The sequence below is a fragment of the Cydia pomonella genome, chromosome 13 (assembly GCF_033807575.1).
Source record: "Cydia pomonella isolate Wapato2018A chromosome 13, ilCydPomo1, whole genome shotgun sequence".
NCBI classification, from domain to species: domain Eukaryota; kingdom Metazoa; phylum Arthropoda; class Insecta; order Lepidoptera; family Tortricidae; genus Cydia; species Cydia pomonella.
The window spans coordinates 8,737,184-8,764,223 of NC_084715.1; the positions used below are offsets into that span (position 1 = coordinate 8,737,184).

A 27,040-nucleotide genomic window follows, 5' to 3' on the forward strand; every position below is an offset into this window, starting at 1 on the left:
CCTCGTTGAGCTCTGGCAACCTTACTCACCGGCAGGAACACAACACTATGAGTAGGGTCTAGTGTTATTTGGCTGCGGTTTTCTGTAAGTTGGGCTCTGCTCTAGATCTGGAATGACATCCGCTGTGCTGTGCCCTACCACACAAAGCGAGATGACATTCACAATGCCCATACCTCTCTTGTGGACGTAGTTTAAGGACGTGTCCGGGTCCAAATATAATATTTAAGTATAGAGTTCCGGGGCTGTTTAACAGGTATTTCCTCGAGAATCTCTTGCTTATAAGTCTAGTTACGAGCGCTAAATTAGGTTTCCATAAAGTTTTTGAGGCAGCATCGATTTTTAACATGTCATTAAATGAGTTGTAGTGTCGATATATGAATCCCATACGATCATAATGTAAAAACCGACGATTTGGGAAACTATACCTATTTACGTATCCCTTATATTGGTAACGGGTCACAGAAGGCACTTTGCCTTTGACAATATTTTTGCATTTTTTTCTGATACAGAATTGTTTTTTTTTTGCACTATTGAGCCGCTATAGGACTTCAAGAATTTTTACATTTTTTGCCAATTTACTGGTTAAGTTTATTTGAGTCAAAATTCCGGTATATGTAATTTTCGTGCTACTGCAATGCAACCATAATACTCGTAGATAAGAGGCATCGTACGTACGTACTGTCAAAAACATTGTGAAATTATGCTCCAACAGCAGATAAGCATTAGTTACGTTTTCTGACGTTTCTACTTTCTACCCGCCTGTACGTCCATGCCACTCAAAGGGTTGATTACGACTTGTCAGTTGCAAAATGTCATATCCCCTTTACAAGGTAATTTCCATAAACAATCATAAGTAGACTTTACATAAGTGTAATAAGGTTTACTATCGAGGGTTACCACCTTACAGTTAAGATGGAATTTGCGTCCATTCTGTTGGAATAAGAAATGACGGCTACATAATAGAAAAGACAAGAGACATTACGCAAATGGCTGTTACGAAACGTAAGGATTTGTGTTGCGAGTAATGTGGCAGACATTTTTGTAATGCTTCACATTAAGCCTTTGAACATTATGAAGAGGCTCACAAACTTGAGTGACATGGAAATCATTGAAATGAAGAATTGATACTGTTTTTTTTGGTAAATTTCCTTGTATTTTCGATCTACTTAATGGCTCCTCTACACGATGGGCCATCATACTGGCCCACTAAGATAGGCCAGCGTGTAGAGAGGGTAGTGGTGTCGGATGGCTTATGTCGCGGCGGGATGGCCATGGTGTCGGTTTTTCGTCCGCACATCAAAGGTAGTGGGCCAGCGATGGTGCGCACGCATCTACACGTGGCTCATTCAATAGTGGGTGCTTTCAAATATCGCATGGCCATGGCGCTGGGCCATCGTGTAGAGGAGCCATAACCGCGCTGGTGCGGCGTATTACTGCGTATTGCCGCAGATCTCATGCAGACTTGCCCTTTGCTGCTATGCATTTGGGTTTAGCAGAAAGAAATACTGCATGCTACACCAATTCCACACCGAAGATTCAGGAAAGGGCATTTTGTACTTGAGTTAACGGACATCTTTTGTCGCCTATAAAATGTACACGCGTATGTGTTTTTGGGCATTTGATACTATAAAGTTATGATGTTTTTTTGTATTCCGTTCTTAAATTCATGGATTCATTCATTTACAAGCTAATATCATCGTCACAACTGATTTTAAAACAAGACTAGTCTCTCATCTTCCTACAATCCGAAAGGAGGCTGCCGCCTAGTTTGAAAATCGCTATTTAAGTGCATAGTACAATGTTCCAGCATAATTTTTTTTATAAAACGCTTTAAATAAATTGCTATGTCCATAAAAATGCAAAGCTCTATTTTCATTACATCACCAAGATAAAATCCAACTAGACGCGGCGTCTTTGTCCATTAATTTCTATTAGAATGACGTCAGCGCAGAAATAACGTCTCCTGATTGGTTGATGTCATCCATTATCGCTCGGCATCGGTCGATAGCGTGGTAAACTTCCTCTTGATTGGCTGTTTCGTTTTATGTGTGTTACGTGATTGGTTTTTTCTCAATTTTGTTAAGTTTTTTTAATTGGTTTAGATTTTAAAAAGTTATAAAGTGTTTTTAATTAGAATTCTTTTATTTAAGTTCCATGTCCAACTTACAATTGGGGAAGTTTCTATAATGTATCTACAGAGCAGCCTGAGCTAAATTCTTGAGAATAAACTAAAGAAAAGTAACTTTGCAACGGATACGAACTTACGAAGTCGCGCTAGCAGTGAATGATAGCTTCCTAGTTATCACAAGATTGAAATTAGAACAGCAGTGCAGTGCAGTACACATACACATAGTACACGTTATTCTTAGTTACATTTTATTTCATTTGGTGAAGGATGCGGAATAGAAGCGTCATTCGAACTCAATCTTCCCTGCACTGCGACCGAGATGCGAATTATATCAGAGCGAGATTAAATGCCGAACGATGATGATAAATGATGTAGTTCGAATGCCGCTTCCTATTCTGATTGAGGACTAGGCAATCTGGGATCATCAAGTAAGATCAGATGATAACATATCTTAGCTTAATCGTAGCATCCGCTAGCAGCCAATTAACTTGGCACGGTTTACAGACATATAGATAAAGAGCCAACTCTTCCCAGTTCAGATAAAAAATATTTCAAATGCATTTTATTTATCAAATAATGCCTATCTGTGATTCCAACCCTAGAACGGATATCGGGAAAAACTATTTCAGCTTCAGTAAATCAAGTTAAGGAATAAACTATGAATAATCTAATATCAAAACCTGACAGCAACATTGAAGGAGGTCTTATTTAATCCAAACATTTGTGGCCTTCTACAGGGAAGCCACATTTTATTCAAAGATTCTATTAACCTGTGATTTTCTCAATACGAACGCGATTTATTGCGATGGAAGCAATGCTGCAAAGGTTTGCTCTTTTCAATTACTCTGAAAATATACCTACTTCTACTTAAAATTTTGACCCATAATATGGCATCATCGCCAAAAAAATGGAGTTTTGCACTAAGTTACAATACGAAGCTGTTTTGTTTTAATTGGTATTAACTCTGAAACTAGGCGATATCCAGAATAGTTTATATGACGTTTTAGTCTCTAAATGAGAACAGGAATACAATGTTAACATCTTTTGGTTTCCTCATGTTACACCGTGTATGTATGTACTACTAAAGTATGCCAACTTTAAACTTTTAGGGTTTTGGGTGGGGTCTACCCTTGCAAATATTAGTTTCCGCGTGATTTAATGGTATTTACCCTTGGTAAAACGTATAAAATTCTATATAAAAACTACTATTTAAGTTAGCAGGTGGTTAGCAGCATAATGATGGTCAGTAGGTGAGTGTCATACCGTCCACTCAAATGGCCTGCAGTGGCTGCAGTCAAGACATCGTCGCTCAAATCTTTTTTACATTTCTTTACCCATTACCATAAAACGTGATTTTCGCCCTAATTAACTAATACAATTTGAAGTCAGTACAAATTGCGGTGCCCAGCGAACCGAGGAGGGGTCGCGGGTTCAATCCAGACGGGTCATTCAACTCGGCGATTTGGGTTATGAATGTTGTGAACCTTGACTTTATTAAGTAAGGACTTGGGCTAGAGTTGGCGAGGACACGAGTCTACTAAATTAAAAGAAGTGGACTTAGTTTAACTCTCTTATTCATTTAACATTACAATTTACATGCCTCAATTAGGTAATTTATGTTTTATCCCGCTCTTGCAAATTCATATAAGTCAAAATAAATAAATAAAAATTTGGGGATAAATTTACACAAATCGACCTAGCCCTAAATTAAACAATGTTTGTACTATGGTACTATATAAGTACATACCTGTATACATAGAAAACATCCCTGACTCGGAAATAAATATCTGTGTTCATCACACAAATATATGTCCTTACCGAGATTCAAACCCGGGACCATTGACTTCATAGGCAGGGTGACTACACACTAGACCAGACCGGTCGTCAAATGATAGATTACTAGCTAATTGAAGCTTGTAGCGCATTTATGAATAACGCCCTAAAAACATATTATTTTGAGGTTGGACCGATTTGGTTTTTATTTGTGTGAAATGGTATTTATAAGGTCACTACGGGTAAGTGTGGATGTGTGGCTGGCTTTCACATTGGGACTTATTGATTGGTATTTATAGCGAGTTCATACATTTGCTACTTGCGTTTAGTGGCAAATTTATGAACTCGCACAATACACTAATCAATGTGTGAGGCCCTGGTATGAGGGCCAGTTACACTACACTTATCTCGTTACACTTACCTGTATTGATCTTACTTCACACTTGGCCCCATTTTCATTAGGTCCAAATCTAATGATGGGATTCTAAAGAAATTCTGGAATTTTTTTAACAATTACGGACACATTTAATGATTTGTATATTTTTATAGTAACTAGTAACAGCATATTGCGTCCGTTGGAGACCAAGGCAAGGCCTGAGTATCAAATTACCAATTTCACTTGACAAAAGCCTCAATCAGTCCTAAATTCCTCATTTTACGTCGAAAAGTCAGTAGTCAAAGCAGATATTTCACTGCTACGTTGGAAGCAAGAGTCTATCACATTCCTGAGATAAGGCTTCCAGGCCGAATACTTCCGTGAAAGTCATTGACAATGACTGTCAGAAATATAATTCCCAAACAAAATTATCTGTAATTTACGTAAAATAAACATTTAATTGAACAAGATTAACAATTCATAATTTTAAAAAATACGTATCAGGACAGTTTCTGCACCTATTGACTCTTCACTAATCCTCAATTAATGTTAAAATGATATATGTACGAGTGACCACCGCTTCGAGGCCACTTCTCTAATATCATTACACACCCACGGTAACCACGGGGAACTGGTAGAGTGCCGATAACGAAATCAACCTGGTCTTGGTCAGCTGGTCACTAAACTAATTTGCTTCCAATTACGCCTGGAACGCCATTTGACTTGTTTTTTTACTGTGCTCTCAAGAGGAAACATTAGTGGTCATTTTTCCACACAACATTCCCATTTTCCCAATTTTTTGTTCTCGACATTTTCCTTTCTGGATGTTGGCCCTAGATGAATATTTTATTATACGAGTTTTATATTACCAGTACCTGTGTCTGAATATTTGTCTTTTTTGATATTCTTGTGTTTATAAGAACTAGGTTACTTTAAAAAGCGCTAAAAACGCCCAAATAAATGCGCCGTAAACAGACGTCTAGCATACAAAATCGGCAACAATAAACGCAAAAATCAAAACGATCAGACACAGATAATTTATTACTCATCCAGTTCCCAAAGTACCTACCTGATTCGCAACTATTTTTGTACAATTCGCCACTGCTTAGCGTTATTAATAAGTAATAAAGTTAAATGGTAGAGCATTGATATTGATACATTGTGTCTGTCACCTAAAGTGAACCTTACTTCACTACTGAATTGATGAAGTCCATATTAAAGCAGTAGATAATTTTTAATTAAAACTAAACAAAGTTCAGCGACCCCTGGACGTTGCAACCATGAATATTCAGCAGTTGACACTACACTACGGACAGAATTTAGTTAATTTCGATAAACGCAAACCAATTTCAATCTTATCTATTTCATTATAAGGTTGCTAGTAAATAGAAGTTCGCACTGGTTACTATTTTTTTTTTGTTTTTTAATTGTTTGTTGTTTTGTTTCATTTTGTTATGTAATGCGTGTAATCAGTAGTATTTATTCAATCGTAATATAATAGAGTTTTTCAGTCGAGTACCGTGTTTCTCAGCATACTTCGTTGGCTAAGTAAGGTACGAGATTGAAAAGCTTGATTATATCACTATTGTATACAATACTTTTTGTACAAATCATCTACAATAATACTTTTTTTACCATAATACCTAAATAGGTAATGAAAATTGGTAAGTATTTCGGTAGACATCGCGAGAAGTCCACCGTTTAGTCTTTTCTATAAGAGCGCAGCGGCAAACAATTGGTAATTTTTTTATAGTCGACTACAGCGTATCGAAATGAATATTATAGTTAAGTTGGGAGCCCATACATGAAAAGTACGCGATTATAGTTTGGTATGCGAAGTCACTGTCAGTGTTTGAGTGGTGTGTCGAAAACGTGAACCGAAAAAGGGTTTAACTGGTTTAAAGTTATACAGTCAACAGGAGACGTTACTAAACGGGCAAGGTGATTAAAATTACCTACACACTTATTCTCTTATTGTCTTAATAAATAAAAAAACCTGTTTAGTTCGAAAACCTCGCTTGTTTAACCACTTCTAAGTACTGCAAAGCTAATACCTTGAGTTAATTGTTGGCTGTGCATATAAGTATATCAATTTGTTTCTGTTTCAGGTAAGTACGCCCATACCATTCTCTCACGGTCGCGTTCAATCATTATAAGGGTAAGTGGACTTGGACAAACGACATTTATTTGTTTTCCACCAAATTGACTAAGGGCGTATGATGAACGCGGTTATTGCTTATGATTACGGGATCAGAGCGCCCGTCTTTCAACTGAACGATTGTCAAAAAGTGGCGTCAGTGACGACGTCGATAACGACATCCAAATCGTCTGCTAACTAAAACTATTCTTGGACAGAAAGTCCACCTTTCATTCTTCATGTAACGTCCATAAAGATGTCAACGCCCTGTCAACTATCGTCGAACATTCAGTTTAAAGACTTTAAAGTCTGTATCTTTGTTTTACTGAGACTTAAACTGCATCTTTATGTCCGATCTAAGTTCACTCGTTCAGAAGCAGTTCAGTGTACGATCTAGCTGCAAGTGCTGCAAGGGTTAACACTTTGGTGGAAACATTTAATCAGTTCAGTGCACTTTAAAAAGAAAAACATTCAAAAATTCTGGCAAGTGCATGTCGAACTACGAGGTATTGGAATTCCATACAGTGCTACTTGAAAAAAGTAAAAACGAAAAGTGTGAAATTATTATTGCCAGATCAGACAGGATATATAGTAAGTAGTTCATATAGTTTAGCCATACAAGCTGGCGTTCCGGTCACCATCAGATTATCTGACAATGCCGTTCATTCATTAAACTCCATCAATGGCCTGGGGAACAAAAAGACGTGCGAAAACCCCCACTTTTCTCGCTCGTTAGCGCAAAATATAGTCTACCAAAGACAAGTAAATAATAAAAACTGCCAATCAGTATATAGAGTCGCTTATTTTGTTAGAGCTTTGACTAGCGCTGTCACCTTAACGCTATCCAATGAGCTATTTCTAAGAGTTAAATACTACTTAGGTACAATGGCGCTACGTAATTGATTGAATCAGGCGTTGCTTTGTGGAAATCCATATTAATTAAAAGAATAATATTGGTTGAAAGGTTGAGTTTTGTATTTTTGATGTTTGTGTATTTCTTTTTTATAACATTAATTGCGTGCATATGATATCCAAATAAGTACAACGAGTTAGCACTAATTTACCAACACGTTATTGTATCGCAGATTGGCAAAGCAATATTATTGTTTTAATGGCGTTACGTTGTTAAACAAAGGTCAAATTCTAAAAAACTGCGACGTGACCAATCGACAATGAGGAACTCATATTTCGTTGAAAACTACCTCTTGCTGCTGCTGCTTGCTCGCTTTCGGTCCCAATTAGACATGAGAAAATATGATAGAAGGTAACTGTCCTTAATGTAGCCTTGGGATACGGCTACCAATGCGCGCTTTTCTGTTTGCTGGCGATATTAAGCTAAACTGTCAACTTTGAAAGTTAACAGACCATAATAACCAAAATGTTGAAATGCAAAAATCTCAATATTGTAGTCACATCACCTGATCCCAGTTTCACCACGGTGACAATTTGTTGCATTGACAATTCACCGTACATTGCCCGGTCCAAGAAGTAAACATTGACGCTACGTACCGTCGTTACTTATCGTCCCAGAAATATACAGGAAGTCGTCAATGTCAAATGTCAACTGTCAAGTTGGTGAAATAGGCCTGTTGTCACTTCCTCGAGTTAAAACGCGCCCCTATTCTCGATCTCGCCATCAACTCAATACTTTCCCCACAGCCATCATTTTATATAAACTACCAGTCTATAATATTTACTAGTTTCTGAGTCTACTATAGTCCGTTCGCTTTGTATGTAGATATAACTCCATTGTTGGCTAGAAAGTAGTTCATCTAGGCCGCACTGATTGGCTCAGATACATTTTATCATAAATCTCGTTTCATATTCAATAGACCGTATTGACAAGTAAAATATTTCAAAGCTAACTTTCAATCGGGAATACAGTTTATATTTTTTATCACTAGAAAAATTTATGTGCATGATTTTTGTAGATATATAAAAAAAAATTCACCATACCAGTTTGACATATTCACTAGCGTGCGCGTAACTTACTTTCAATGCAGCTCATTCGTACTCGAATATTAGTGCGAGCGAGATGTATAGAAAGTAAGTTACGCAGATGTTAGCGAATATTAAAAAACGATACGAATTACCAACAACCCACCTATTGGACACCAAAACAAACTATTACTACCGGCCTCTAGAATAAAAAAACATTCCAACAGCACTTATGTCATGGCCATAAAAATATTTAATAAACTGCCTGATGCCATAAAAAATTTAGAAAGTGATAAAACATTTTTTAAAATCATAAAGTCTCTTTTATTAAAAAAATGTTACTACTCATTGAATGAATATTTAAATGATAACTTAGAGGATGAAATAATATCGATTAGTTAATATTTAAACAATACATTTTAGCCCATCTAATGTTAAAGTAAATACACATTGCCGTAGTTGTTAATTTAGTACATAAGAAAATTGCTGTGCCCTAACAGGGTATCATGTACTGACTGTAGTTTATATAACATCTGTATACAATGAACATGATTGCAATAAATAAATTGAATTGAATTGAATTGAATATGTCAGTTCGACACTGCTAATGGTAAGGGAGTTGTGGTAGGGTAGAATCCATAGTAGCGGATGAAACAACGCGCCAATAGTATCTGATATTCCGGATAACTTTTCCAAATATTAATAAATCTCTAAAATTTACGTTCAAAAGTATATCTTTTAACGTCTCAATTGTTCTACATATAGAAGCACCCCATTTTGTTAAGCTGTTACAGAACCTTACCTTCCTTGAACCTTCCTTGTTTACTTTTGAAACCTTGTTTGATCCGCCACTTTTGATGCTGACTGTACCTAAGTGGGCTACAGGTCATAAAAGCTATCTTTATTATTCCAAAACTGATGAGAACGTTGCTTTTTAACCACAATATTGGCAAAGTAATTTATGATCTTTAATGATACATGTTGGTATTTACTGACGTTCATAGGGATTTGATGTTTTACAGTATGTATTTTCTTCACGTTGGTGTGGTGGATAATTTTTCTTTTCACTCGGTACTCTCGGTATTATTACCGAACTGAGCGAGCGTGGGCTTATGGCCACAAGGGTTCAACAGACTTTGTAAACTATACATAGGAGGCACGAATCTTGAAACTTACGCGAGGCCGAAGATGCCACTTTTTGTAATTATGGAATCTTTCGCTTCCTCGGTTATCAATATGAGCACGAGGGGTTACGAGTAAACAACAACTTTGCCCCCTTCTAAAATAATTACTTCAAGATTTTATTTGATTTGAGCTGGTAAAAACATGACAAAAGCGGTCGTTTTATGACATACCTGTATAGTATTAATATTAAACATTATATTTTCATCGCTTATTAATTAAGCTAACATTCGAATTTCCACGGATTTTTATAAAAATACTTGCCAAAACCCAGCATAAATGTGACAAATATGTTGCTGGCGTTGCCTCTCTGTACTGGATCTCTTTAACTAAATGAGTGACCGATTAAACGTTCTAATCGCAACAGAACGACTGAACCCGTATACGTCCTTAAACTACGTCCAAAAGAGAGGTATGGGCATTATGAATGTCATCTCGCTTTGTGTGGTAGGGCACAGCCAGTGGATGTCATTCCAGATCTAGAGCAGAGCCCAACTGGAGAAGTACCTCCACCTTATAGAAAACAGCAGCCAAATAACACTAGACCGAACGAGGGGGGGCGGGTTTAGGGTCGACAACGCGCATATAACTCCTCTGGAGTTGCAGGTGTACATAGGCTACGGAGACTGCTTACCATTAGGCGGGCCGTATGCTTGTATGTCACCGACGTAGTATATAAAAAAAAAGAAGTGCGGTTCGTTACCGTAATTTATCAAGGAAGTTGGCAGTGACAGCGCTCGCGTCAACGCCGCAGCAGTAATGCCATAGTGCATCTGCAGTCACCACCCGAATATAACCTTTACTATTAGCCACACCCTCCATACGGCCGCTGTAGAAAATAATTGTACATAATCGTATTTTGCCGCTGCCAAAGCTTGAAAAATTGAATTTTCCGAAATACGCTCAGCCCAGATTGGCTTTTCAGTCCGGCTTTTAATTGGCCAGACTTATGGAAATTGGTTACCGGCGTCCGATTCCACCCTGGAAATATCGATAAGATAACGTCTGAAGCGAGATTAGTGCGATTGATGAACAGAATTTAGTACCGAAACCATCATAGTCCACTATTGTTAAAACTTTGTTGCATAATAGAAAGAAAGAAAGAAAATAAATTTATTCAGGACGCTTACAATGTTGCTTAAATATATTGAAACACATTTATTAGTAAAAAAATATAAACGTCACTGAAAAGGTCTCCCCTCAGCTTGGCATTTTGTAACAGGTAGGTACCTAATCACTGGGCCAAACAATAACTGAGTGCATGATTAAAATGTAAACATTTTGTTTTTATTTAATGTTAAGTCATATTTATTATACATTTTTATATCGAAGGAATAATTTAAACTTCAGGCAGGTAGTATCGTTCGCAGACGCTTGAAAAAAATCAAAGCAAAAAAAAAAGCTTGTAAGCAATGATTTATATTCATAACAATTTAGGACATTTTGTTGAAAATTTCGGGATGACTGGAGTGGTGAATAGTTTAACTTGTAAGTTTTATATAGAAAAATCACTACCTATGTGACGAACTATGTAGTTATGTAATATATACATAACAACCTGTCAAAACGAATATAGAATTACTTTTCTTCCTGCTCAAGATAAACCCATGGCAGGGACGGCTCAGAAATGGTCAACTTTAATAATGCTCAATACTTGAAATACCTGACGATCTTAGGTATTTCAAATTGGAATTCAATAGGAAAATCATTCCTAAAGCGAAACTACTTAGGTTCGAACTCTTTAAAATCCTATCCTAAAAGGTACTTCAGCCGTTATTAAATTGCTCTCTGCTACACAGTCACCACAAAAAATTTCATACCAAATTCGTTTTTACAGACGAAGCTATCGGGATAGAGGCTGAATCCTACTGTGATTGGTTTTTAACTCCCAATTTTTTCCGACTTATAGAAAACTGTTGGGTGGATATCCGTTTAACGCAACTGTCACTGTCGCACTAATATGGAAGAGTGATAGAGAGAGATGACTACGATACGCTACGGAGCGTTAACGATTGGCACGTTGAGTACTCGGGCAGGTGCACGTTCTGTTAGTACCTATAAACTTACATTTGATCAAATTGGAATCATATCAGTTAACCGTCATTCGTGCGAGCGAGACACCCGCGAAAATGACAGCTAACAGATATGATTCCAATATGATTCAAATATCGCTTTGATGTCAGGTGCAGGTTCGAATTGGCCGGTAGGTTGATGGAGAGGGTTAATTTATATTGATCAAAGCTGTAAGATGAAACTGAAAACATAGTTCAGTGTTTTCAGTTTCTTTTCTATGAACCTACTGAAAGGGGGTATACACTTAGGAGCAAAACTGTCCCAATAGTAGCATATTAGTAGAATGTGGAGAAGTTGATGTCGATCAAGGGGAGCGGCACATGATTAATACATAACATTACTCCTTGAAATTTTTTACAAATCCGCGTTACAAATTTCGAATCGAAAAGTAGAAAAAAACACATTTTTATTTTATCCAATATTTTTGTTTCCTCCTATGGAAACTCCAAATAGGGAACCATATTATAGTTTCATGGTTTGGGCCGACTTTCGGGAAAGTACCTAAACTGAGAAGTACCAGTGTTCTTACTTTGGCTTCGAATCTTCCGATCCGCGGAGCATTTTGGCACGTACGCGGATCAATACCACGTGTGACATGGCTCAGTGCTTTCGCACAACACCAAAGGACGTATGTTCCTATAGAACTCGTATGAAAAATAACGTTTTAATAGCGCTGTAAGTGCTCTCGAACTTAATGTCTGATCCTTTACGCGTAAACGACAAATGAATTAAGGTTTGATTGAAATTGGTGAACGAGATTCAACAAAACAATTCGTCTAAAAATCGACTTGAGAGTTCTGGCCTTGTCTTGAAAAGATAAAAAATAGGACCTACTTACTTTTGGCTGATTTGATTATTTCTGTTCATCTCAGGAAATGTTGTTATTTTTACTTGATTACGCCTAACAATGTTACCAGCCTTATTGCGAAATTTATTTACATTAATATTATGATCGTCGGTCATTTTCGGTCGAAATTAGATATAATCTTGTTTAGGTCCAGAAATATACCCATGCAAAAAACTTAAGTGTCTTTATTTCGACAGCCATCTCGAAATGGAGCCATTATCCCGGCATCACAATAAAAAGCACCGTCGAAACGTCAGAACAGGATGAAATATGACATGTTGCTTTCTTACTTACCATGGCAAAAGGTATTAAGTTATGATAAAATAACTTTAATAACGACTAATGGTGACGTATATTAACAACTTTTTAGTAGCATAGAAACACTGCGGATTTCCCAGGTTACCAATCAGTTGGCTATAGCAGACCCAACATCACCACATAGACCTTAGATTACCAAAGATCGATACGAATTCCTATGTCGATAGGAAGATGGAAAGATAAGTGCCAAGGTACCAAAACTAACGGAAATTGGTTGGAATATTTACTAAAGCAACTGTGATTAGAAACTTCGATGGCGCGTTGTAGATCATACTCGTAACTAGGAAATCCGCATCCACATATAGTATCCGTACTTAGTATGCAATACCTACGGACTCTCTTGTTAAACGCTTTGGCGATATGGCGATAAAACAGCATCCGCGCTGCTTCGATAACAGTCCAATTTCAATGCCTTAGAGACTAAAGGAATGGTAAAAAATTAGATCTTTTGGATCAAAATTTATCCGCTGGTGAGGGTGCTACTTTTTCCGGTAACTTGTAAAACTGGACAAAATAGGCACATTTACCAGCGCTAGTTGCACTCACATGACTGCATTGACTGCTAGGTTTTTCTTGGTAGACTTGATCTTGTCACACTTATCATTCAATTTCCGTAACTTTTGATATAAATATATGTATCAAATTACATTAGCGTTCAGCCAGACGAGAACGAAATGTTTTGAGAATATACAGTTTACTCGGTATCTAAAATCAGTGATTCTACTTCGCTACCTATACCTTCATTCCCACTGGGACCTCACGCTGGAAGGCCTATTTGTGTAATGCATATGTTGATGTTATGCATGATTCCCTGACTGAGTAATGGAACCTACCACAACACATTCTGTACAATAACTAGAGCTACCGAAGGGCATTGCGCGACAAGTAATTCTATTCACATTTCATTGATGTCTTCTCAGCATTTCATCTATCATTTTAACAATTCTTGTACAGAGTAAAAATATTTTTGAAGTAGCCACTGAAACATCATTTATTTTAAGTATAAGCCTCACGTATGGTCGCTAATTGATATCACAAAAACCGTAAGAAAGATTTAACACATTCTGTACAATAACTACCACAACACATTCTGTACAATAACTAGAGCTACCGAAGGGCATTGCGCGACAAGTAATTCTATTCACATTTCATTGATGTCTTCTCAGCATTTTCCCGGTTGCATCTTCAGATAATGTTTTTAAAGTGAAAGGTTATAGTTCAATTTGTTATTATAGAAGCCACTGAATATCTGGAACAGAGTGGAAAATTGAACCCCGATTTTAATTAATGTTTTGGTGAGTGGGTGAGTTTTGGGGCTTTACAACTGCTGTGAGAAACAATAAGCGGGATGAAATCCCTCAACATTACCGACCAAAACTAGTATTCAAGAATATAAGGATATCTACCCATTACATGACCAAAGCAGGACTTAATTGTTTGTAAGCGTATTGTGGCTACGAACAAAATAAACTTTAATTTTTCAAGCCTGTCCGCCATCTTGGTCCTATATCCTATTGGATATGCTCTTATTACCGAAATCCGATATAGCTGTCCATCGAGAACCTTTCAGTGATATTCTGCGTGAACAATGGGGGAAGCGACGTGGTTTTTGTTCTTTGGATGGATGCTTTCCTGTGACAGAAGGGAGAATCTGCCAGAAGTTTAATGCGAAATCAATGTCGATGGTAACCCCTGGCATGTAGTTTTCGTTCTTTAATTTTGTTCCATAATATAGGTAGATACATATTTACATAAATAACGTAAATGTCTCCCCCACTAATTTGATAATTTAAAAGGATTTTCGAATATGCAGTTATATTCCAGTTCTTACTAACAATTTATCGCTTAGGTATTTTTGTATTCACTCTTTAATAAAAACACATTCAAATTTACATAAGATGTCGCTAAGCACTTAAGAATCTAAGAAAACAGACTGCATCATATCACGGCCAACTGGTTTGTGTGCAAACAGTAATTCAAGAACTTACTTAAAATCCTCCACACCTATTCGTGTCAGTCAAATATTGACTTTTCTCTAAAAATTTCTATTTTTACTTTTTCTGACACTTCTACTTCCGATGTACAAAAGAAAGACACAGACAGACATGGGTGATAAAAAACGATTATTCGTTTGTGAGAATTTTACCCGGTGTCTGGAATCCGGGAGTGAATTCCCATGAATTGGTTCACTTACTCACTATCTGGGAAACTAAGATACACCCGCTACCAGGGAATTTCAGTACAAACACTTCGAAGTTTTTAGATTTTTTTTGAAATTATCTTTTTTCACATATCATCCCACAACTTTTCGTTCGTTGTTTCAGGAATATGAATAAATGAGATTCTTTCAATTTCTATTCAATTCATTTATATTCAAGAATATGGTACACTTTTCGTTAGTTAATAGATGTTAGGACAGCATATTCTGCCGGCATGCATCGGTGTCGAAAAATTTACATAAGGAATATAAAATTCAGTAAAATATAACAGTCAGTAGAAAATTACAAAATTAATAATCAATTAATACATTTATCATTTTAAAAATTCTTGTACAGAGTAAAAACATTTTTGAAGTAACCACTGAAACATCATTTATTTTATAAGCCTCACGTATGGTCGCTAATTGATATCACAAAAACCGTAAGAAAGATTGAAATTTTATGTTAATTAGTTAACGTATAGCTATGTGAATGTTTTGTTTAAAAATATACCGGTTACTTATATTAATATTCTTGAGAAAAACCTGTGTATTAAAATTTTTGTCACAGTGTAGTATGAATAGTAAAATATTTCCATGTCGTGTGTTTTGTAAATTTTTCACGAAGCCATACATTAAAATTTTACTTGTTAATATTTTATACAAATAATTAAACCTTCAAAATATCTTTTTACTATGGAATACCACAGACTAATATACATTTTTTATTTCGAGTGTCTACATAAGTACTTAAGCTTTTATTAATACAAAGTTTAGTTAATAAAAAGTTAACATGCCTAAAACCAGATAACAATAAGTACATTATATAATGGAAACCTTCCTTGCCGAAAAAATATTGTTTAGTTTCGTTTTTTGGTCATTTCTATTGAACGCAATGCAAGTGGAAATCCTTTATGTCTGCGTATCCTTCCGAAAAAACAGCCGTGTGGGACTACATAAACTCGTAATTTATGTTGTCGTATTTAATGTAGGTGTGTCATCTTCCTCGTGCTCGTGTAGTCCCAACATTTTGCCTCGGCTCATGGGAGCCTGGGGTCAGCTTGGCAACAAATACCAAGACTTGGCGTACAATAGTTTTATGTAACGCGACTGCCATGTGACCTTCCAACCCAGACGGTAAACTAGGCCTGACTGAGATTAGTCCGGTTTCCTCACGATGTTTTCCTTCACCGAAAAGCGACTGGTAAATATCAAATTATATTTTCGTTCATAAGTTCCGAAAAACTCTTACCGCTAGGTCACCAGAGCTTCTTATTTAATGTGTGTCGGGTGTGTCGTATAAATAAAGGTATTATTAAATTGCACTATCGCCATGGAATTTTATACTTAAGTTCTTTATCTCGCCTTGGCTCCGCGTCCGGTAGAAAATTACCTTTAATAATGTGAACGGTATACTTAGGTGCATTCACATAGTTTTATGCAAATCTTACTGACCTAGCAAAATGCCATTCATAGGTACATTCAAACCAAATATATACTATATTCTATGCCATTTATATACGTGTGGTATATAAATGGCATAGAATATACGTCAAACTGTGTTCTAAATATGTACCTACTTCATACCTCATAGTTTCTATATTTTTCCCTGGTGCTTGTATTTTTTGTGAAAAAACGTCACTTTCTGACGCAAAATGTTTTCAAATGATAGACCTTAAAGACTTCTTAGCGGAGAGAGACAATAGGTACCTTGCGTATGATGTAATCAAATATTGATTGTTAAATCGAGGTCACAAAGCCTTGAAAATACCTCAAGATTCATGTAAATATTTTTCGCACCAACATTATTGCCATCGACTATACCTTGAACACTTCTCAATTTACTAATATTCAGTAATACCCCGTATAACGCGGATTCGCTATAACGCGTTAAAACAAGTGTACAAATATGTACGTGTTTAAAATGCGTCCTGAAAAAGAAGGATAAAAGCTTGAGTTTGATTAGAAAAACCGGCCAAGAGCATGTCGGGCCATGCTCAGTGTAGGGTTCCGTAGTTACTCTTCCGTCACAATAAGCTAAACTGGAGCTTAAAGTATAGTAAATTGTTAACCAAGGGATGAAACGGTACCTTTCACGCGAGTTAAACCAATAGGCAAATTTGCATAATCAGTACCTAATTAAAGTCTTTTTACTATGGGAGAAACTTTTTGCTATAACTCAAAAACAGCTAAACTGATCATGTCCGCTATAGTTTTCATTTAATGTCTTTCTTAAGCTCTACTTCCACGATTTTTTTCATATTTTTTGGACCTATGGTTCAAAAGTTAGAGGGGGGGGACACATTTTTTTTCTTTTTCGAAGCGATTATCTCAATATATTCACTTTATCAAAAAATGTTTGTTGAAGACCCCTATTAGTTTTGAAAGACCTTTCCAACGATACCCCACACTGTAGGGTTGAAGCAAAAACAAAATTCACCCCCACTTTACGTGTAAGGGAGGTACCCTCAAAAAAAATATATATATATTTTATTGTGCGACTTTGTCGGTTTTATTGATTTATATATCCATGCCGAATTTCAGCTTTCTAGCACTAACGACCACGGAGCAAAGCCTCGAACAGACAGACAGACAGACAGACGGACATGGCGAAACTATAAGGGTTCCTAGTTAACTACGGAACCCGAAAAATGAATAATGGTGGTAAAGCTACTGATGTTGGACGTCTGTTCGGTCTATCAGAGTCACCCGTGAGAACGACCATTAAAAAGCGGATTTAAGGCTGCAGAAATTCGACTTACTTCTAGGAGGTAATGCTACTGATGATTTCAAACTAAAACCGTTGCTGGTCTATCCGTCAGAAAAACGTGCAATGAGAGGCTCGGATAAGAGCACTCTACCCGTATTCTGCAATAGACGAAATGGTGACGATAACTTACTGTTTATTATAGGAGTGTAGAACGACGATCTTACATTTTTTCTTCTTCCCCATAAAACTTAAAAATCCCATGTAAAATGTTGTCTCTCTCTAACAAACACAACTGTCAAAGTGAAGGATCGTCCAGGACGGTCCCCCGGGACGGGGTCGATGACCGCGCCTGCTGATGTAATCTGCGCCTGTGAAAACGACGGGTTTCTGCAAATTCATGTAACGAATTTAACAGATATTCTTAAGACATATACCTATTAAAACATATTTACACCGAGTCTATCTCGAATTCATTTTGTTTACCTTTGTTTTCGACGTTTTAACGCAGGTTTCACTGATCGTGGTCGCGGATATCTGATGTCCCAGCTAAATGTCAAAGCAGAGATTTGTATAACTACCCGGTGAAAAGTCTATGAAATAGTTGGGGATAGACATCACAATTTCAAACCATACCACCCACCACTGTTAATTATTGTCAATAGTCATATAGTCAGACAACCGACACTCTCATCCGGAGCGTCGGAAATAAGGGTAATCAAATAAATTCGCGATAGACCCAGTTTAAATTAGTTTTAATATGTAAGAAATCAGATAGTTTCAGTGAATCAGCTAATCGTCATTTTTCTATCCTAGATATGACTGTTCGTTGGTCAATTTATCCGAGATTTCTGTCATTTTATTACAAAATTTGACCAAAAGCCAACATTTTATTTGTAGCACAGAACTGATATAGAAAAGATATACTTAACGATCACGGAACAAAACCTCGGACACACAGACAGACGGATATAGCGAAACTCGACGTTCATAGTTGACTACGGAACCCTAAAAAGGAGCATTCCAGAAAAATGTTGGGTACGTGACGATATTTTTTAAGCACTTTTGGTAAAGCTAAGAAGCCGATATTTGGCATGATAACGTTTGATAACAATGATAACTTTAGTTTCGAACCCCTCTGGTGTTGCGGGGGTCCATGGGTGACGTTCGTTGCTTACCATCAGGCGATTCAGCTGCCCATTTGCCACATACATGTTAAAAAAAACGGAAGTCGTGGGTCGCATGAAGTTTCCCTCTAAGCTAAGTTCAGATGGCGGTCGCCTTCATAAAAGTAGTACCAATAGCCATTTTAAGAATTATGTAGTGAACAAATCCCTAGCACCTTTAGAATGTAATACAAAATTATAAAAATAGAAAGAAATAAAACGTAACCTAAAAGTAGTCTTAGCAGAGCACTCACCCCATACCAACCTTAAAACACACTGTTACATAAATCGGTTGATTTACAAAATGCCATTTATCCCGACGAGGTTACGTCAGCGGTTCAGCACGGGTCAATATTTCTATCCTTATCCCTGGGGACCGTTCACCTACTTGGACTTGGAATAGGACGTTGCTCCGTCCTTCGAGATCATATATAAACAACAATAGTATGTCAAGAAAATGGAAGTTTCTAAGTATAAATGTGGCCGCTAACCTCATAGTCATATAGCTATTATATAGTAAACGCCCCTATGATGTAAAAAAAGTATTTACTATCAGTTTCTAAACGCTGGCAACATTTTACCATAAACATGAGCCAAAGAGTCGATTTAGTTTAATTTTTCATTGATATTTTGTTACTTCGTAAATGAATGGCGCCATACATCCCATAACTGGGGCAAAAACCATAGTTTTCATTTGTTGATAATATTGATACCAATTACAGTAGCTTTCATTAAATACATAGAAAACTTAAAGGACGAATAGGACATCCAACTTTTAACACATACTTAAAGTGGTAGAAATTTTACAGGTGTCGGTGAAATATCAAAGACTCCAAATTTTCTCTTAAATGTTCCATGATTGGTGTCGTTAACATATCCTTTTTTTTTGTTTTGTTTTTTTTTTGCACCAGATTATGTCAGAAGGTTTGAACAAATTGATCCCTACTATCCATAGTATCTCCAGAGATCATTCACATACTGGGGCTATGTATGAACGAACCTTCGCTCCGTCCTTTTGGTTCATAAAACTGGTAAACATGGAATATCCATCCACTTTCTGTATACTATCGATACTAGAAGCTATGTAACTAATCTACTGAACCAGCATACCCATACCCACTGAACCAAAAACGACAGCTGTCTGACACCTAATAAAGCCTATTCGTAAATCCAACCCAATGTAACACCGGGTGTTACTTATATCGGTTGATTTAAATAAACATCCTCCCAGATTAAACTAAATCAGCGGTAGCAGCATGGTTCCATTTTATCACTTGTGACTATGCCCGTCACTTTCACGCTTACATACTTGTTAGAAATGTGACAGGCATGGTGACAAATGATAAAAAACCGACCATCTTAGCCCTATAAGGTCGTTAAGTACGTACTTACATGTCAATATCTCTAACCCCAGCGGCCGTTTATTCAATTATAAACAATAGTGATATGCGGGCAAGGACAGCAACCGCTCGGTGTACCCTTTACATTTAATTAAATTGTCGAAAAGGCACTACGTGTTGTCTTCGGCTCCGCGTACTCCTGCCAAAGGTCCGGAACACTATTGTTCTTTGAACGGGAATGACAAAAAAAACCTGACTCCTTAGCATGACTCGCGATATCGCGCGCGAGCGTGAAGACGCATCTGACATATGGAGTCGCGCGCGACAACCCAAGTCATACTGCTTCTATATGTCATCGGAAAACAGAGACAATTATCCTATTTCCAGCACTACATATAACCTAAACAACTCACAAGAAAGGTAGGATCTCATAAGTCTTACAACTGACTATAAAGTAAAAAGTAGTAAGTACAAAATGGCAATCTAAAAGCTCTTCTAAGCAGCACTCTGCACTGTAACCAATTGGATAGAGTATTACATAAATCGGTCCATTTACAAAATGTCATTCGCCTCGACAGGTTTACGTCAGCGAGGTTCAGTACGGGTCATGCTCCTTTCATACCATTCAATACGAAATACAGAATGTGACAAAAATAGTAAGGAAAAATAGGGGGCTAATTTTTTTTCTGGTGCTGGTCGTCCAAGACGGCCAACCTTCCATACAAAAATTAAAACGTTTTCGCGTAAAAAAAAAATTCTTTTACTTTTTCCTAATTAGAGGGCCTACCTCGAAACACGTTCGACGTGTTACCTCTCTCTCCCACTTGTAAATTCGTACTTAAGTGTGACAGGGAGGCAACACGTCGAGCGTGGTTCGCGGTAGGCCCTCAGAACATGATACGAATATGCCCTTAAACGGATCTATTTTTGTTACATCCTGTATAAACAAATGTAAAACGAAAGCACAAATGCAGACGCGTTTCTGCAGGGCGCTTACCCCTTTTATGCACATAACATCTCACTATTAGATAAATCGTTTAATTTACTAAGTATCATTACGTAATACTAAAACCTACTTGACTTACCCACGGGCTTGTCCTGAAATAAATATCTGTCATATCATTTCTAAATTACATCACGAGATCGCGTCAGAAGGTTCAGCCGAGTGCAATATCCTTAACAAGGCAATCCCTAGAGATCGTTTACCTACGTGCTTACCTAATACTTAAGTCCATTACCAGGCGGTGTATGTTGAAAAACGATAACTTTAGTCCATATTCAGGGATTTTTCCAGTAGCAACGACTACCTGTTACAAATTGGATAATTCACTAAATGTAGATTCATATAAAATTACGTCAGAAGGTTCAGGTACAGGGCAGGGCAGAGCGTTCACCCACGTGGTTTACGATACAAGCGATCCCGCGCTTCAGGATCGTAATGCTGAAAAACAATAACTAAGTATGATTATGCAGAATTAGAATGTGTAAACAGACTTTACAGGGGATGAACTTAAAAATTATTAAATTATTAATTTTACAAAAAAAGGTAAAACCGACTTCAAAAAGTATAAAATAAAATATCATCCCTTTTTATATGCGCTAGCAACTGATACGTTTGAAATCGGTGCTAAGCCATACATACAAAAAATAAAATAAAAAACATCGAATTGATAAGCTACTCCTTTTTGAAGTCGTTTAAAAAATAGGTAAGGTACTTTCGGGTAACTTAGAAAGCGGAGTAATTTTGAAAATGGTAAATATCTATAAAACCAAAACCACTTTATACTATAGCAATACTTACTGCAACGCTTACCAAGGTATCTTACTTATTGTTTCTATTGAAGTAAAAAAAACATAATTATTTTCCTTAAAGTAAAGTACACTCTATTCACGAACATTAAATTGACCTCGGCTCCTATCCAAGTCCCACAAAAAGATGCCTTTGTATTGTTGTCACAGTCATGCATGTCGAAAATATCCACAAATTGGATACATTCCCCTGCAGGACTGCAGGTACAAAGGAAAAGGAACTGCGGCGGTAGCATGGTCGTATTTTTATCGCCTGTCACGTTCTAACAAGTATGTAAGTGCGAAAGTGACAGGCATAGTGAGAGGCGATAAAAATGGAAACATGCTGCCGCGGCTGCGGCTGAAAAGGCAAATTTTTACTACCTAACCTAAATATTATATACTATAGGTACTGCCGATGGCGTCAACTTGACTATCAATCACTACTTCACGAGCCATTAACCCGTCTACAGCTGAAGACAAACCTTCATTTTATGCCATAAATCTTGATATTCTTTGTCACCTCCGCACTGTTAGGTAACGGTTAATGGTTGTCTAAAAGGTCTCATTCAAAACATAAAGCCATCAAGTATTAAGTTTCTATAAACTATATTTATTGTTATTGGATAATTACATTTTCTTATATGGATATTTGGAATCTAGATAAGTAAATGTAACTATTGGTAGAGCAAGGTTTTTCTCCTATGATTAGTAAAATAAATTTTCGCTGTAAATCGCATTTATCCTATGTACCTAATTTCACCTTTGTTATCCGAAAAGAAATCCTAATCCTTTCAGACACATAGGGGTTGGTTACATCTAATTGTAATTTTTTTCACATGGCTCATCACTAGACTACATTTTTAGTTGGCACAATCACGTTTGACCTATGTGAAAGTTCTAATTTAACCCTCTACAGCCTTCGTGACAATGTCAAAGCAAAGAGAATACACATTATCTGTATTTCACGACTCAAAAGCTTTACTACTCTAGTACCTCCAAGACGAGTAATTTTGAATGGGCGCCGCACGCCGAGCGGTCGATCGCCCGCCGCGAGCTGGCAACGCCGCGCGCAACAGCTGATTGTGACTCCTCGAAATAGGACACTTGTGACATTTTAGGGTTAACTTTTTGTGATTTACATTAGTAAACAATAGAGGGGCGTATACGGAAGCGTGAAATGTAGTACTTATTTGCGAGTGTCAGCGCAATGCTCTGATATCTTATCTTGTTTGACGTTATTGATAGCAATCAGACTTTTAAGGTGATAATATCAGTGTGTACTTTTTAATAAAGATGAAAAAGGCATCCAGTTTGATGCTCAAACAGGAACAACCTATAACTCAGAAGCTTCACAATTGCCTCATAATATAACATAACATAAAATAAAATAAAATATATCGTGTCGGTCTATAATATCCGCATACCTAATATATGTGTTGGTAGGTACAGGATCACAGGTTTATTTTCCATATTTCAGACAAAGGGTATTTCGTATATATCAATAAGGTCGATTCTTATGGCTTAAAAACGGCATATACCTATTAATGTTTACGTGATTTAACTATCGGTGTACACCTTTATACCCGAAAGGGATACATACATTGCCCTTCGGCCCGATTCGAAGAATTATTAAGACATGTTAAAGATCTTGGAAAGATCTTAAAAGATCTATACCTAAACGCCATGTCAAAATTGACGTTTATTTCGATTCCGCTGTGATCCCAATAAGATCTATCTACGATATTTCTAACGTCAAAGTGACATTGGTTGCCCGAATCGAGCTGCTTCTATCAATTATACGACATTGACATACAAACGATTATCTAAATGAGAACTTAACTAAACCAGAACTTATCGTTATCGTGTCTCATTCTTCGAATCAGACCTCTTGTTAAGTGAACTTAATAAAATGTAATTGTAATTAGCTATACTCATAATCTATATTTTTCAGCAAGGCGACAGTTACTGAATAGCTATGTATGATTTAAATTAATTCGAACAAAAATAAACCACGGTTGACTAGTGCGTTACCATGAGGTTCAGTTTATTTACATGCAAATCTAATTTCACGAGTTTAAATCGAGTTAATATTCAATTTCTTGCTGTCTTGCGTTATGGCAATTGGCAATAAGTCTTCCGTCTTAAGTAATTTATAAATTATAGAGCATCGAGATAAATAAACTGACATGCGTGTTAATAATTTTATCGTCGTCATACGAGTACGATACTTTATAATCAGTATATCGTTATCATCATATGCAAAACTACGTCTTACTTAGGCATATTAACAGCACATTAATCTTCGGCCTCCTCTCTACCAATGGAGATTGGGGAGTTCACATATATGTACTTACTTTTGTTTTTTTTTTTCAGATTGAACTATCACGAAATTTTAATGAATATGGAATAAGTTTTTATTTCTTATATATTTTGTCGTCCTCCCTTTTATGCTGAATTTACCTACGTAGTATTTTACAAAACACTTTCAGGAAAGGACCCTTCAAAATGCGTTTCCATCAAAATGCCTTTAGGATTTCACATTTCCCCAAAAAAGCCCGTTCTTGTTCAGTTCGGTATCATGCCTGGCGCCTGACAAACGTGCGGGGGTCTAAAGTTCATGGAAACCAATATAAGAGCTCTCTCAACAAGCTTATAGTTGTTACGGATCACGGAGTCACATTACAAATGGTTTGTTCAAGGACTCGATTCGATGGCATTTGCGCGACCAATGGTAACACTCCCGGTTAATCCCTATTAGTTTCATGTGCCCTTTTCATTCAAAGTGCATGCCGGCCATATACTGTTAAAGTCTATCTAAACTAGTTCAAGGCTTTCTGATTTTCAGCTACTAAATTTGGCCATCCAATTCGGAATAAAACCTTGTTATGTGATATTTTAGTCATTAGCACCTTGTAGATTTTGAAGGGATATTTCCAGTATTTCGCAAAAATTTCTGATTTAAAGATAGATAAACTATTTGTGTTCATTTAATTGCTTGATTGGCTTTGAGCTGTAGGTACTGTTAAATAAGTTATAAAAATACTTAATTCAGTTAATTTCAAGCGTTACGTTACGCGTACCGAATTTTAACCACGAGTCTCGAATTGCAAAGTTAGGTTACACGGATTACTTTGTTTTAATTATATAGTTGCAGACCCATAGACACCGCTTTAAGAAGCATTTCTTAATTAAAAGCGCTTATTTAGTATTTGTATGTATAGGTAAATTTTTCGAATATTTCAAATAGAGTTTGAAATAAAGTGCAAAATCGTAAACTTATCTTTATTTTCTTTTTACAAAACATATGTCGGATACGTCGTTCTCGCTCGAGTGACTTTTATGCTGTCCCATTCATCTCCCTTAGGCGAGAGCGAGAGTTATAGCTTGCGGTGTAGACGGGCGGTTGCTAATGGTACTTTTAAGATGCTTTACTCTCTACTTATATAGTATGCACTAGGTTAGGGCGGGTCCAGACTAGCATATTTTTAAGCACGTATACGGTCGTTTCGGCGGTACGAGCTTATACGCGCGTTACCTTTCCCTACATTTGGTTTTTACGAGTTTACGCGGGCGTTACTTTTCCCTACATTTGGTCTATGGGCGTACGCTCGTATAAAACGCTACTCTGAAACCGCCCTTAAAGTCAAGAGACGTACCATCAGCCGTAAAACTGCATGGCGACTTTATCAATGAATTCATTCATAATATCTCCATGCAATTTCGGAGCTCCCTGTACATTTTTCGCTCACATTAAGGTGTTTATGTAGGTTGTTTTTTAGCATTTTATGTACAAATTATATACCTAACGTAGGATTTCCGGGTTAACTACATAATAGTGAAGACTTCTTGTTTTTTTTTGTTTTTTTTTTCTCATTAATTTTGTTTAAAGTGTAATATTGATAGATTATTATGCAGTAATTCTTTAGTCAACACCCGGCAATCCATCTTGGCTATGGGCCACCTACACTAGCGTCTTTTGAGCGTCGGCGTCAAGTCAGGGCTATGGAAAATGGCGTCGCTGCGCAGTTGCTCCAACGTTGCCTCGTGCAGCAGCCATAGAGTCGACCAGACGTCGACGCTCGGGAGACGCTAGTGTGGGGTGGCTCTATTTGTAAAGACTGCTATCACTACTAAAACTACCGAACAGCACACACTTTTTACAACTTCTCTACCTCTAACCGTGTCAAGCTAGGGCTCTAGAGGCTATAATTTTGAGACTGAAATGTATGGACATATAACCTAAAACATTATTTCGATCCCACGTGAATCCCACTTTTATCAACAATATCCATAGAGCCTTATTGCCCTTATTACCCAAAGATTGAATTGAATTACCTGGCATATACACCATTCGGAGACTTTGCTTTGCTAGAACCACAATTTTTTTGACCCGCTGTATACATGTATACAACGCATCTATACGGAAAGTCCGGAATGATAGATATCTCTACAAATGGAGGTTTTCACTCCGCGATGGAGGGATTTGCGAGACGCCATCAATTTGTTTTATAACATGTAATATTTTGCCGCGGCTCGTTTTTGATGATAAATGCTAAATTTATTCCTGAATTGCAAATGTTGAAGAAATTGAATATTATTCCTGACAAGTGTAAACAAACGGAATTCAAATAAGGGCACAAATTTTCACGGTGCATTGAAATATAAGTACCTAAGAGTATTTCTATAAGGAAATTAAAATGAGGTTACGACTTATATGTCTCTGAAAAGAAATACATCCGACCCGATGTAATTATGCCGTAATTTAACAAAAAACAAAGATACGTTATATTTAAACGAGGTTTAAAAATATATCAAGGTACTTTAACACCTATATGTAAAAATGTCGGTTCTTAACAAATCACCAAAACGCTCAATAATTACACTTTAAATCAGAATTAAAAGCCGTCGCAAATTATATTATCCGAAAAATAATTTACATTATTTAATCAGCTTTGCGGATATTGTAAATAACCACCAGCATGTAATTTTTGACGTACGCGTGGAATTCATACCATTGTTAAATTCTGCAATATATCCAAGGCCGTAGAAAAGGTGAAGTGAAGAATA

General features: G+C 36.8%; 1 protein-coding gene across 3 annotated transcripts in view; it reads left to right on the forward strand.

Annotated features, from left to right (window-relative positions):
• LOC133524102 (uncharacterized) overlaps positions 1-27,040 on the forward strand; it is a 111,130-nt gene that overhangs the window by 17,040 nt on the left and 67,050 nt on the right. The window contains exon 2 of one of the 3 annotated variants that reach the window (XM_061859948.1): positions 6,386-8,684. The exons of the other annotated variants lie outside the window; for them this stretch is intronic. Coding sequence (XP_061715932.1) covers positions 6,386-6,389 — 4 coding nt within the window. The 3' untranslated portion in view covers positions 6,390-8,684. Of the gene's footprint in view, positions 1-6,385; positions 8,685-27,040 lie in introns of those variants that run through there. 3 annotated transcript variants of the gene reach the window in all.